This window comes from Misgurnus anguillicaudatus, chromosome 1, assembly GCF_027580225.2.
Source record: "Misgurnus anguillicaudatus chromosome 1, ASM2758022v2, whole genome shotgun sequence".
Classification (NCBI taxonomy): domain Eukaryota; kingdom Metazoa; phylum Chordata; class Actinopteri; order Cypriniformes; family Cobitidae; genus Misgurnus; species Misgurnus anguillicaudatus.
The window spans coordinates 6,876,738-6,891,381 of record NC_073337.2 but is presented as its reverse complement, the minus strand read 5'-3'; the positions used below and the strand labels follow the sequence as shown (position 1 = coordinate 6,891,381).

Below are 14,644 nucleotides of genomic sequence, written 5' to 3'. Positions count from 1 at the left end.
AAAACACAAATTTATCTGACCAAATACTTAAATAAAGCTGAGTTAAATTCGCACAAATTATATTGACCTTACAGGCACTTGATTTATCTTTTGTTTCCAGAAGTTGCAGACGACACCTTAATCTGCATCTTCAATCAAATTTGTTTTTGACTGGAAACTATTTTTTTTGTTATTGTCTCGGCTCTGATTATAAGATTAAGGTATTTTTTGGGATATCATTGTTCTTTTTGTCTTCATTGACCTTAAAATTAGGATACATTTTTTGTTTCTTAACAAATTAAGTTAAACAATTTCAACTTGTTTTTATGTCAACTTATCACAGGTCAAAACTTTTAGGTTGAGTTGACTAGCAAAACCAAGTTGTATTTATTAACTTCATGGTGCATTTTTTTTTACAGTGTACTTGACATTATTTAGTGTGCAGAACAAATCCTTCAAGCAGCACATTGTGTTTTGAATAATATTTAAAGCAGTGTATAAGTGTGATTCATAGGTTACGCATTGTAAGCCTTACTAATATTAATGGTACAATTTGTAAGATATTTGCAGTAAAATATCCAAAAACCACTAGTCCAGTGTTATATATTTTTTCCAGCTGATTACTAACAATATCTCTAATGTTTTCAACTACTTGTAAATTAGTCTACATCTAAATTAGACACAGGGCAGTGCAGTCGCCTGTCAATGACATTCACTCAATGTTTTATGTGTTACTTCAATTCATATTTATTATTTTGGATTTTTTAATAACATTTTTAAATTATTTATCAAATAATTGATGCTGGTGTTGTTAACAAAATAATTAACTTCAGTCACATAAAAACAAAAGCTTTTAATTCACTTATTCACTTATCATACAGACTGAACATACAGAACTAAGTCTTCTCTAAATAGAGGGCATAAAACAGACAGTCCAAAAAGCACTCCAAAGCCAGTCAGAACATCTGCAGGGTCATTTAGGAGACTTTCTTCAGCCCTCTGGTCTGCCTCTCCACATCATCACCACTCTGGTTTAATAAACAGAGGAATATAAACACACACACACATACATAAATAACATGTTTAATATAATAAAGCTTGACGGTAAAAAAACTTTATTCCCTAAAATAACGTTAACGTTAGGCCAAATTTCCCTCAGACATCACACATAATTAACACTATTGGGCGGTTTTCTCGGACAGGGCTTATCACTGACTAAAATACTGACATCTCTTAACATATGAGTAACGTACTATTGTTTTGTCTCAAAATGCACGCCAGTATTGTATTTTATAAGGTTTGTTTGTAAAAATGTCCCAATTATAATAAAGACGAGTTCTAAACCCTGTCCGGTAAACCACCTAACGTTATATCCAGCTATACTAAAATAGCTCCACTTTACTCCGGACACATAACACAACACACTTTTAAATATATCTTTACAAAAATATCATTACAAAAATGTCGAGTATTTGCGTCTTTGCCGATTAATATATTCCAAAATTAACATTTAATTACAACCACTTACCTGACGTGAACTTGAGGAAACAGCTGATGACTTGTGGTGTCGTGTGAATCATTAAGTGATTCTGGCTGTTGCGTGCGGATTGATCTCAGATGAAATGACCTGTGATCCGGATCCTTCCGAGTTAAAACATTTTAAATTCAAAACACACAAACGCACGCACATACATACATACATACATACATACATGCACACACGCGAGAGCGCGCGGGCGTGCACACACACGCACGTACACGAGTACACACACGGGTATATTTAGAAGTTTTATTTAAGATTGTTATGATATTGGGACTATTTCTCCACTCGCTCCTTCAGCTCTGAAGTTCAAATTCGCAGGTAGGACGCAGTCCGGTTATAACAAATGTGAAAGATATGAAATATCATTCAACAGCGATATTAGTTAAGTGCAATCCTAAAATATGATTTAAAACATACCGGTAAACCTTTTATAATTAAGTATAAGAAATTAAAATGAATTAAATCACATGTTTAAACGCCACAGAGATATCAGAGCCAGCAGTCGATTTCTGATGGGCTTGCCGAGGCAAGGCTGCGCTGGGCGGGGTGTGAGCGCTTAAGCGCCGGTAATTTTCTGGAGCTCATCTGGAGCTCTTCTCCGTCCGAAAGTGTCCGAGCACATTTTTAAATAGACGCTATCTTTATTAACCGACCGCATATTTAAGCTTAAAGTACATACATTCACGCCTGAACAACTCTTACAATTACATTTTGTGACCAAATAACAGTAATATTATGAGCATTTTGTTGTCAGGAAACATAGCTCACATAACTCCACAAAATGACCAGATTTGTCTTAATTAGTAAAGTCAACATAGCCACTCAGAATTTTCAATCAATTTGAAAATAACCATTCATTTAATGTTTTAAACACAGATTTATGTAGACTTAAAATAATATGTCTTCTCAACTAAGCCCAAACAAGAAAATTGGTTTAATTTATATATTTTTGCCCATCCAACATTTCATTAATTGGATTTTTTACAGTGTGGTAAGTTTGTTAATCTGAACACTTAATTCTGTGCTGGACTGATACTGTAACATCTATTACTAACAATTGCGTTTTGAACATTACATGAAACCTTACATAATGAAATAAAACAATGTCATTTAATGCAACATTTATAAAACTATCTATATATATATAAATATCTAATTTTCCAGTTCCCCTATATTTGATTTTTACTATTGTTGGATCCATTCAGCCGATCTCCGTGTCTGGCGGTACCACCATGGCTGCAGCAGGTGCAATGTTATTACACAGTGCCTGAAAGTAGTCCCCTTGGTAAATTTCAATAGCATGGGACTATTGTCGGGCAGTGCGTAATATCATTGCGCCTCCTGCAGCCATGGTACGACAGCAAAGTCCTTAATTATTACGCCAGAATGAGAGTATCGATTATTTGTATATTTAATATTAACAATAATATTTTGTGACTCTAGACAAAAGTGGGAGATAACAACATTGGTAAATGTATTGTCCGTCAAGAAGAACTACACAAGTGTTCTCATGAAGACTTGATCATTTGCATGAATACCACAACAATAAAAGAAAATATTTTAATTTCTCAGTGGTCATTTGTGAAATGACAATTTGGTTACCAAATCTGAAATGAACATCCCCAAAGGCTAGACCAATAGAAATGGAAAGCATTCTGACTTTGCATGTGCCCATACGAATGTACTGTATAACATGATATAATACATGCTGCAAAACATTTGTAATCCTGATTTTTAGTGGAATCGTGCAGGTGAGTACCAGTTTGGTTTTTAAATATATTTACTGTATATTTGATTTTAAATAATCCTCTTTTCTTTATGTATGTTGTATAAATGTCTGAATTAGTTCATACTGTATTCATAATGATGATGATGAACAAAATTAACCTAGTTAACCTGTATTATCATTTCCCAGTTTTGTTTAAAAGAGTATGCTGTACCATTTAAAAGTGTGGCTACTTTTAAGTAAGTTACGAAACAAACACAGATTTGTCAAAAAATGTGAAAGGTGAGAGTGAATTTCACAGGTTTTTCTTATCACTGTGTCACACAGTTTCGAGTCATATCACCCCTGTTAAAGCTGCTTCGATCAGACTGGTGAATGGATCCCACTCTTGTTCTGGGCGAGTGGAGGTTTTCTATGGGGGAATGTGGGGAACTGTGTGTCATGATGACTGGGACAATCCTGATGCTGAGGTGGTGTGTAGAGAAGTGGGCTGTGGACCGCTTATAGAACCCAAAAAAGATGCATTTTTTGGAGAGGGCTCATTACCGGTATTAATGAATAAAGCTGAATGTGTTGACACTGAATCCAAACTGATAGATTGTCCCGCAGAGAAAGGCCAAACAACAGCGTGTGATCACAACAAAGATGCTGGAGTTATTTGTATGCGTAAGTAAATTAATTTCAGCAAAATGTTTTTTTAAATCTTTTAGTATAATGGTTTGAAATGTTTCCTCCGGGCATTCCCTCATACCATCTTATTCACATGGACGTTAGCCAATATTAGGTTGGTGAATGGCATCAACTCTTGTTCTGGGCGAGTGGAGGTTTTTCATGATAATCAGTGGGATGCAGTGTGTGATAATGGCTGGGATGCTGCAGATGCTGCAGTGGTTTGTAGAGACCTGGGCTGTGGAGATGTTATAGAGGTGAAGAAAGGCAGTTACTTTGGATCAAACACAATATGGATGCAAGATGTACAATGTATCGGAAACGAGACGACGCTGAGCAGCTGTGCATCTAATAATGGACCGGTAGATGTACTTGTCGCTATCTCCTTAACCACTGCTGGTGTCATTTGTCAGTGTAAGTTACTTACACCACAACATCTTGCACATACAGTGAGGAGGATGAGTGTTTGAACACGCTGCTGTTTTGCAGGTTCTCCCACTTAGAAATCATGGAGGGACCTGAAATTGTCATCGTAGGTGCATGTCCCCTGTGAGAGACATAATTTAAAAAAAATCCAGAAATCACAATGCATGATTTTTTAACTATTTATTTGTATGATACAGTTGCAAATAAGTTTTTGAACTCCTGAGAAAAGCAATGTTAATATTTGGTACAGTAGCCTTTGTTTGCAATTACAAAGGTCAAATGTTTTCTGTAGTTTTTCACCAGTTTTGCACACACTGCAGGAGGGATTTTGGCCCACTCCTCCACACAGATCTTCTCTTGATCAGTCAGGTTTCTGGCCTGTCGCTGAGTTTGAGCTCCCTTTAAAGATTCTCTATTGGGTTTAGGTCTGGAGACCGGCTATGTCACGCCAGAACCTTGATATGCTTCTTACGGAGTCACTCCTTGGTTATCCTGGCTGTGTGCTTCGGGTCATTGTCATGTTGGAAGACCAAGCCTCGACCCATCTTCAATGCTCTAACTGAGGGAAGGACACCCCCAAAGCATGATGCTTCCACCCCCATGCTTCACAGTAGGGATGGTGTTCTTGGGATCGTACTCATCATTCTTCTTTCTCCAAACACGTTTAGTGGAATTATGACCAAAAAGTTATATTTTGGTCTCATCTGACCACATGACTTTCTCCCATGACTCCTCTGGATCATCCAAATGGTCATTGCCAAACTTAAGACGGGCCTGGAAATGTGCTGGTTTAAGCAGGGGATTTCAAACCATGACGTCTTAGTGTATTACTTTACTGTAGTGTCTTTATGCAGCTAACAACCTCAAACAGGTGCATCTAATTTAGGATAATAAATTGAGTGGAGGTGGACATTTTAAAGGGAGACTAACAGGTCTTTGACGGTCAGAATTGTAGCTGATAGACAGATTTTCAAATACTTATTTGCAGCTGTATCATACAAATAAATAGTTTAAAAAAAATCATACATTGTGATTTCTGTTTTTTTTTAGATTATGTCTCTCACAGTGGACATGCACCTACGATGACAATTTTAGACCCCTCCATGATTTCTAAGTGGGAGAACATGCAAAATAGCAGGGTGTTCAAATACTTATTTTCCTCACTGTATATGCGTTTCTTTATTTTTGTTATGCCACTGATCAAATAGTAGTGATAACACACTGTAGGTATGTGTTTTCACATCTCTAATGTTTAAATTTCACTTTCTCTTTGTGACCATCAAGCCCATATCAGGTTGGTAAATGGCAGTAACTCTTGTTCTGGACGAGTGGAGGTTTACCATGATGGACGATGGGGAACAGTGTGTGATGATAACTGGGATCTGTCAGATGCTGCAGTGGTATGTAAAGAACTGGGCTGTGGGGTTGCCATAGAGGAAAAGACAGGTGCCTATTTTGGCCAGGGCTCAGGACCGGTGTGGATAAAGGATTTAGATTGCTCAAATACTGACAAAAGTACAGTTAGAAACTGTACATCAGAGCCATGGGGAGTAAACGATTGTGGACATGAGAAGGATGCCGGAGTTATCTGTGAATGTAAGTTGAATGCTTTTAATTTCAATACTGCAATTGAATTAACATTACAGCATGCTTATAATGGGCATGTGTGTAAGATCTCATCTATTTTAATTTAAAGCTGGGCTCAATCAAGGTAAAATAGGGCAGAGAATCCTGTACTGTGAGCCTAGCTTAAGCAAAATATGTTTTTTAATAGCTTCTAATGTGTGCTTTTTTTATTTGTATGGCGATTAGACCCAATTAGGCTGACTGATCCCAACTCTTGTTCTGGACGGGTTGAGATTTATCATAATGATCAGTGGGGAGGAGTGTGTTATGACAATGGCTGGGATCTATCAGAAGCTACAGTGGTCTGTAGAGAACTGGGCTGTGGAGACGTTTCACATGTGATTAGCCTTTCATCATCTTTATTAGATCCAGCAATTATAAGTAATGTAAACTGTGCTGGGAATGAGTCTACACTGATGAGCTGTGCAAGTGTCTGGTTTTCAAGCAGCTGTTTACTAAGCGGGTATGCTGGAGTCACATGCAGAAGTGAGTATTAAACAATATTAAAACTTTGTAGTACAAGAAAGGGCTTGTTTATACATTTTTAACTTCAAAAGCATTTATATGTACTATAGGAGTTTATTAGACAAGAAATATTGATAGTGTCACAGTGTGTTTAAGCTAATTCTTTTAGAAACTATAAGGCCCACAGTTGTGTATTAGTGCCGGGCATATATTAATTGTGGTACTTCAACTTGACTTTAGCAATAAAGGTAGTAAATGGACCCAGCAGATGTTCTGGAGCCGTGCAGGTTCTTCATGAGAGACAGTGGGGTGCAGTGTGTCATGACAGTTGGGATGAAACGGATGCCTCGGTGGTTTGTAGAGAGCTGGGATGCAGAGGATATGTGGAGGCAAAGTCGAATGCTTATTTTGGTCAGGTGGTGCAACAGACATGGATGAAAAACGTTAATTGTAATGGAAGCGAGAATTCACTTATGCAATGCGCCTCTGAATTAGGAAACAACCTTTGTGGTCCTGAAAGTCATGTGGGAGTCGTATGTGAAGGTAAAGCTTAATTTGTTGGATCTTTGCCTGAATTAAAATAATGTACAAATAGGCCTTTTTTAATCTCTACAATTTTCCGATACTTTATAGTTTAATACTTGTATATGATATGGTTATGCAAAATAAGAAATTTGTACGGAACAGTAATGAATATAAAGATTACTGTAGTTATAGCATATAGAATTAATACATATGAAATCAAATAATTTCTCTTGCAGATGTGACTTTTAAATTTACAATGAGAATTAAGGTGACAAGTGACCCTGCAGTAGACCTAAATGACCTTGTCTTCAGAAAGGTCATTTTGGAAAAGGTAACCAGGAGCTTTATAGTTTCTAGCTGAAAACTTTCTCACTCTCTCTGATGGTGTTCCCTGCTATTAAATGTAATTTGTACTGTTCATAATCTGACTGTCAGGAGGTCTTTCTGTGTGGAGCATGTTCTCTCCGTGTCCACGTCCTGTAGTCCCAAAACATGCAGGTTAGGTGAATTGGAGAAACTAAAGCTGCATTCAGACTAGGGTGGTCATTCGTGCCAGTTCCGCCGGACACGTCCCGAACATGTTTTCAGGTTCGTTCTCCGGATGTCGCGTTGGTCGACCACGTCCGTCATCAAGGTTTAATATTTCGGGTTTAATTTCAGAAAAGCAACCGTTACATTTCAAGGTAAGAATAAAACTACAATGATTGTATGTCTTAAAAGAAATAAATCTAAATTTTCGAATGTATTTTAACTGAAATGTGAGAACCTCGATGACGTATGGGGTCGAGCAACGCGACTTCCGGAGAATGAACCCGAAAACATGTTCGGGACGTGTCCGGCGGAACTGGCACGAATGGCCACCCTAATTTAGACTAGCAGCGACTAGCAGTAGCAGAGCGACGCAATCTCATTCATTTCAATGAAAGCTTGGCGACTTCCGGCGACACCAGTGACAGTAACAGTTGGCGACTGGATGGGGCATGTCCAGTCGCGCAACAAAGTTGAGAAAAGTTTAACTTTATGCAAATTATGAGCGACTTTCCAGTGAGAATGAAGTGGAGTTCACGTCATTCGTCTCTTGTCAGTTACTGGAGACAGTACATTTGTTTATGACAACCAGATTTAGAAACGCCTCCTAACGACCTCATTGAAAGAGACGAAAAAATTGCTTATAATGTGAATGTACCTTAAATAGCATTTCCCCAACTTGTGTACAGATTAACTTGTGTGTAGATCACCTGGTCCTCCCCATGAGTAGCCATAGATGCCAGAATAGGGTCATGAAATAATAAATAAATAAGTCTATCTTTCTGTTTGAATCTCACAGATAACGGAGAAGCTACAAGCACAGGGGAATTTCACCCTCAGATGGAAAACTCTGTCCAATGGAAACATCTTCCAGCCAAAATAAGTTATTGAGGCCTGATAAGTTTATAGTTGTACTTGTAAAGGCATACTCTTAATTGACTCAATCCGATCAGGTGTATGGCTTTCTACAGGTCATTGATCAGATACAGTAGAAAAATAAAGCTTATATGCCCAATCTGTTACATAGATGTAAAATTGTTGCGAGCTGTTTAAAACATTGCAGTAAGCCTATAGCAGGAAAATATCTTTATTTACTTTGCTTTATTGTAAGCCTCTTAACATAACTTGTTAACACAACGTGATAAGAACAGCCATACATGTTAAGTCACCATTTAATTTTTTTAAACATTTACTGCTTTACATTTATATCCATACAGTATATCTAATATAATATGTCTGTCAATTAAATGCCATTGTTGTTTCATTGCACTCTTGTTGTTGTTTCATTCATAAAATACATTCAGTTGTCTCAATTTGTGCTACAGTCACTGGTTTGCATCTCAAGCCTATTTCGAAGTTTAGTTTAAAGGGACAATAAGTAGGATTTACCCCCATCTAGTGGTGAAATTGTATTTTGCCATCAGACAAATAGTGGTCTCTAGCGTCTCGCTTTTCCGAATGTGTGTTGCAACTACGGTAGCCGTTATGTAGCCTGGCTGCGCCCTTCTACGCACTTCTGCTCAATTTCATTTTCCTTAAGAACTACGTCTGGGATTTCGGTCTTTTCTAGCATTTCGAGAAATCAAATTTTTGTAGGACCAATCAGCGAACAGAGAGAGTGGCTGGGAAGGATGACGTTGATGTTGTGCGTCAGTTTGAGTTGTAATTCACTAATGGCAGCGGAGAAAGACGTGAGAAAAGCTATTTGATCCGTTGTTGCAAAACTGACGAATATATAGAAGTTAAAGCCGGAGCAAAAACAATGTTTGCTAAGTTTTGTTGGTCTGATCATTTGGACTTGTTGTTTCCGGTCGGTTTCGGAGCATGATATACGTCACGACCACACTTTAGCAATTGCCTATGGCAGATCCTGAGTGACTCTGGGCAGATCCAATAGTGTTGAACTTTAACAGAGAACCCGCCTACAAGGAAGTAAACGTTTCTCAATGGAGAGAGGCTAGACTGTCTGTACAAATGAAATGTACAAGAGTCTGTTAGAACCAGGCTAGCTGTTATGTACTCACTGATCTCCTTGTCCATTTCAACTGGTTCACGTGTTCTGAACGAAAACGCGTTGCGGTAGGCTAGTGCTTTTTGTCACTCTCTGCTATTATAGTTTTTCAATATGGCAAAATGACATAGAAGCCTTCTTGGACTTACCCGTTCAATGTAAATAAAGAGAAGAAATTCTAAGCTTACAAAGAAAATTCAGATCATCTGCAGTGGTAATTTGACACCAATGAGGACATATTTCATTGGGAGGGAGGTACCAAGGCAGACATGCGAGTGCGTATCGGCAAGGCAAGATCAGCTTTCCAGCACCTGAAGAAGATATTGAACTCCAGCTCCCTGAGCATCCACACCAAGATCAAACTCTTCAATTCCATAGTGAAGCCAATACTCCTATATGGAGCAGAAACATGGAGAACAACAGCCTCAACCATGAAGAGAATCCAGACATTCATCAACACCTGTCTAAGACGAGTATTACGAATCAGATGGCCAGTTACCATCAGTAACAGGGAACTGTGGTAGAGAACCAGACAGCAGGATGTAGAGAAAGAAATCCTCCAAAGAAGATGGTCCTGGATTAGCCATATCCTCTGGAAACCTGCAAACAGCATCACCAGCAGTGTTGGGTAAGTTACTCAAAAAAGTAATTAATTACTAGTTACTAATTACATCTTCAATCATGTAATTAGATTACTTTACAAATTACTCTCTCCAAAAAGTATTTAATTACTTATTACTAATTACTTTCTAAATCCTATTTAGAACATGATACAAGGATAGGCTTGAAATAGCTTGAAGAAAAAATATATAAATGTACATCAATTATTCTGGTCCCACTTTAGGGTCCAATTCTCTCTACTAACTATTAACTACTTTTGCCTCAATATACTCCAACTACTGGTTATTAATACTAAAAAAGTTGTTAATTTTAAGTATTGGTAGAAATGGGGAGGGTTAAGGATGTACAATAAGGTTTTGCAGAATCAGGCATTAATATGTGCTATTAAGTATTAATAAACAGTCAACATCTCATTAATATTAATGCTGGTAATAGTCAACCAGTTAATAGTGAGAATTGTAAACTAAAACCATGTTAAATCCACTATTGTATTTTAGTATGCATGATTGTTTTACAGTCCATACACAGTATTTGGTTACATCAGAAGTAACTGTAATTAGATTACAAGAAAAATAAGTGCAATCCCTTACTTTACTCTTTCAAGGGAAAAGTAATTCAATTACAGTAACTAATTACTTAGTAACTAGTTACACCCAACACTGATCACCAGACAGGGGCTCACCTGGAACCACCAAGGCAAGAGGAAAGAGGCTGCCCTTGAAACACATGGCGACGCGACGGAGGCTGAATCCAAGAAAATGGGACTGTCATGGGGACAACTGGAGAAAATGGCCCAGGACCAGAACTGTTGGAGAGCTCTTGTTGACGACCTATGTCCCAAACGGGACAGAAGGCAAATGATGATGAGGAGGATGTCAAATTTATGAATAAAGACATTGATTTTGACTAAGGTTCTGACTAATAAAACACTTAAGAACCTACACATTGTCCCTTGAAAGTATTGTGTGTTTATACAAATAAACTGCTCTCCCTCCCAAAGACGAATAAAGCCACTAAGAGAATGCATGAATTTTCATGAAGAATGCATGACAAATTTTATGGCTTGTGTAATGATGATTGAATACATGATGAATTAGAAGGCTAAAAGATAACACAGTTAAACACAAGATGCAGTTCAAATGAAGTTTTTAATTATGAAGGGAAAACAAAATCCAACTCCTTACTTGTCTCAGTTAAGGTCAGTATTCATGATTCCACAATAAGAAAGTATAATAAAAACTTTCCTTTAAATACTGCATGTTGTGTTTACTTGTGTTATCTTTGATTAATATTTAAATTTGTTGGTGATCTTCAACATTGACATTATTTTGATGATCTTAAACATTAAAGTGTGACAAACATGCAAGAAAGGGCCACTTTTTCACATCACTCTACATATTAAATCTGAAATATGGGCGCATAGCAGTGGCGGCTCGTGACTGCTTATCCTAGGGGCGCAAATTCAAAATATGTGTTTGTTGCATCATGTGAACCATGTGCATCACGTGTTTTGTCAAAATAAGTGCCTGCTGCACACGCGTCAAAACAGTTTTGGATAAAAGAGATGCTCACTTTCACAAAATACACGCAAGAGACTCCCTTAACAGTAAACTCTGATTACTCATGAGATTATGCAAGTATCTGGCAAACGTGAGCGTATCTTTTATCATAAACCCTTTAGACGCGTCTGCAGCAGGCACTTATTTTGACAAGACACGTGATATACACACGATCTCTCGACACGCAGAACACATATTTTGGAACCACACACATGACGGGCTACATACATGTTGTGACAAACTTCGCATCGAGCGCCCTCGATAAAAGAAGTCACCGGCCGTCACTGGCGCATAGTAATGATACTGTACAGAAAAGCTTAACTTTCTTATAAGTAATTAACAACAGCTCACCCCTTAATTTCAAAATATGGTAGCCACCATATTTAATAATAAATGTAAATGAATCGAAAATGAACAATGTGGCGTGGGGGCAAAACAAGTTTGGACACGTGAAGGATTTTGTACTTTTCTACCAGCAGTACAAAACAGTTTAAAGTGTCGATTTGTTATTTTATCTGAAATATATATGTCTTTGTGGCATGCTATTCTACTCCTCAAAACAGCCAGGATATTGTTAAATATAACTAAGATTGTGTTCGGCTGAAGCAAGGAAGTCATACACACCTAAGATGGCATGAGGGTGAGTAAATATTATGAATATTTTTTTTGTGAACTATTGCTTTACTACAGGTTTCAAACAACTTTTTTTAATTTCATGTTATATAACGTCTACATCTTGTTGTTTTTTAGTCTAGCAATTCTAATGTTTTTGTCTTCATATTCAAGCATGCATATAACCACACTGGCAGACAGTCAACTTGCTCTCGAGAGTTCACAGATTGACTTTGACCGTTTCATGATGGTGGTCCTTTATGGCTAGAGTCCCCTGTGAGTATAAAACTCTTTGCTAATATTGGTCGAACACAGAAATTAAGCAGGAGTCATATGTAGGCAAAGCGTTAGAAGTGCTGGATTAAGATGGCTAGAAAAATTAGGATGGTTAACCAGAACAGCTGTCAATAGTTAGGATCATTCAACATAGGTCTGTGGTTTAGATAAGAAGATATCACAAAATCTACTAAATGTATTACTTTGTTGTGTGATGCTAGTGATCTATGAACTTGAAATTTCATCAGGCAGGAATTAATTCTTTGTCACTGAAATAAATTGTTAACACATTAGGAAGCAAATGCACTTTTAACTTAATTTAAATGAAGCCGAAGCCATAAATAAAACTGGACAATGATGAGATATAGCTTTTCTCTGCTTCTTGCTGCCATCTGTTGGCTGCTCATGATTCTTTCATTGATTTTTTTTATGGAAATAACAACAACAAACACTGATCATGATCACGTCACTGATCATTTGTTTCTTGTGTGGCTTTTGAGATGTAAAGATGGAGTAAATTTGCCTGTTGCTGCTGTTTTTGGCACAATAATTCTTATTTTCAACGGTTACTGTCATTTTATATCTTCATCACCCTCATTAATATCTAATAATCAATATCTCTCCCATTTGAATCTTCAAACAGGCTGGAGAAAAATGTTGACAGTAAAGCTGTGAATGAAAAGATTATTAGAAAAGTTCAAGCGCATATGTGGCATGTTTTTAATGACTGACTGAGTGATCCGGTTGTGCCGACCCGCTGATCCAATTAAAACTCAAATGACAAACATCAGGTTGTAGATTCTATGGACGTCAGTGGGTGCCATCAACTGAGTGATTACCATCATTTATCAAAATATCAGTATGAAGAAACTAATTCAGGTTTTGATCAATATGAGAGTGAGTAAATTACAAAATTTTCATTTTTGGGGACATATCCCTTAAACAGGCTTTAATGTTCAGTGCAAGGGTCATGTTTTAAAAAGACAAGATTTTTCACAATAGCAGAAGCTTCATATTTTGCATTCTGTTAATGAGGCCTGTGAAAAGGATTGGGTGACAACCAAACAAAATGCAAACAATAAGCCACCTTGTGTTTTGTGTCACGCACTTTTTAAATTTCCCCTGCAAGACCAAAAGATCAAAATCCAGTATACATGAATTTATCCAAATACACATTTATGTATGAATGTGTTCTTTGGTGATTAGGTCTGAAAAGTTCTGATTCTATATCAGATGAAAGCTGTTTATTAATTTTTTTACTTTAACTGGTAGTTTGGCTACTGAAATACGGGTGAGATGGAGGTTAAACCTAGAGATAAATCCATCATAACCCATTTCTCATTTCCAGACAAAAGGAAATTTTCCACAGGCGGAAAACTGAGTCTACGAGGCTGTTTACACTTGGCATTAACATGCGTTTTCGTCGATCAGATCAGAAGTAGACAATGGCAGGTGTAAACGGTGTTCAAAACGTTTTGAGCTTGTCCACTTTTGACCACTTTCAACCACATTCAGAGGCAGTCGAAAACCCTTTCGATCGGATTGCTTTTGTAGTGTAAACGCACATGCGGTTGAATGTGTTCGAACAGCCACCCGGACCACCTTCTCTGCGCTCATTTATCTAATCTGAGGTACTAAACGCAGCTTTTTACATCTTTTCTGACTTCTGGCGCGAAAACACTGTGTACAGCGCAATTTTTTTTCATTGATAAAACTAAAGCGACTGATCTCTGCATAGTTTCATTTTGCAAGCGTGTGAAAGTTGAGCAATCTTATTTCATCAATTGTGCTGAAATATCAGAGAAAGCTGTAACATATACATGTACAAAACACTGTGCAGCATGTTTACTTGCAACACAAGCAGTGGACTCCGACATAATATTAGTTTGCTTCCATATAAACTCATCATCATCAGCGAAAATGACAGCAGAGAGACTCACCCACAGTCTCTCCACAGACCACCCCCTCAAAGTAATTAGGACAGAAGCGCCCAAAAGTGGACAAATGAGACGGATTTAAATACTAGGTGTTAACGTGATGTGTCTCTCTCGTCGCATCCACTGTTGTCTAACGACAGG

The 14,644-nt window shown here is 37.5% G+C and overlaps 1 protein-coding gene across 1 annotated transcript; it reads left to right on the top strand.

Moving 5' to 3' along the window:
• The first annotated feature begins 2,365 nt into the window (after nt 1-2,365).
• Nucleotides 2,366-8,756, top strand: LOC129431824 (scavenger receptor cysteine-rich type 1 protein M130). Its single transcript, XM_055189899.2, has 8 exons — nt 2,366-3,487; nt 3,576-3,914; nt 4,023-4,331; nt 5,628-5,939; nt 6,156-6,455; nt 6,675-6,977; nt 7,196-7,290; nt 8,287-8,756. Exons 1-8 carry the CDS (start codon nt 3,454-3,456, stop codon nt 8,368-8,370), a joined length of 1,776 nt encoding a protein of 591 aa, XP_055045874.2. The 5' UTR covers nt 2,366-3,453; the 3' UTR covers nt 8,371-8,756.
• Nucleotides 8,757-14,644: the final 5,888 nt, after the last annotated feature.

Coding starts and splice junctions, on each gene's coding strand:
- LOC129431824 (XM_055189899.2), top strand. CDS start 3,454: ATGCTGTACCATTTAAAAGTGTGGCTACTTTTAA. Junction 4,332..5,627: donor TGCTGGTGTCATTTGTCAGT/GTAAGTTACTTA, acceptor GTGACCATCAAG/CCCATATCAGGTTGGTAAAT. Junction 7,291..8,286: donor GAAAGGTCATTTTGGAAAAG/GTAACCAGGAGC, acceptor TGAATCTCACAG/ATAACGGAGAAGCTACAAGC.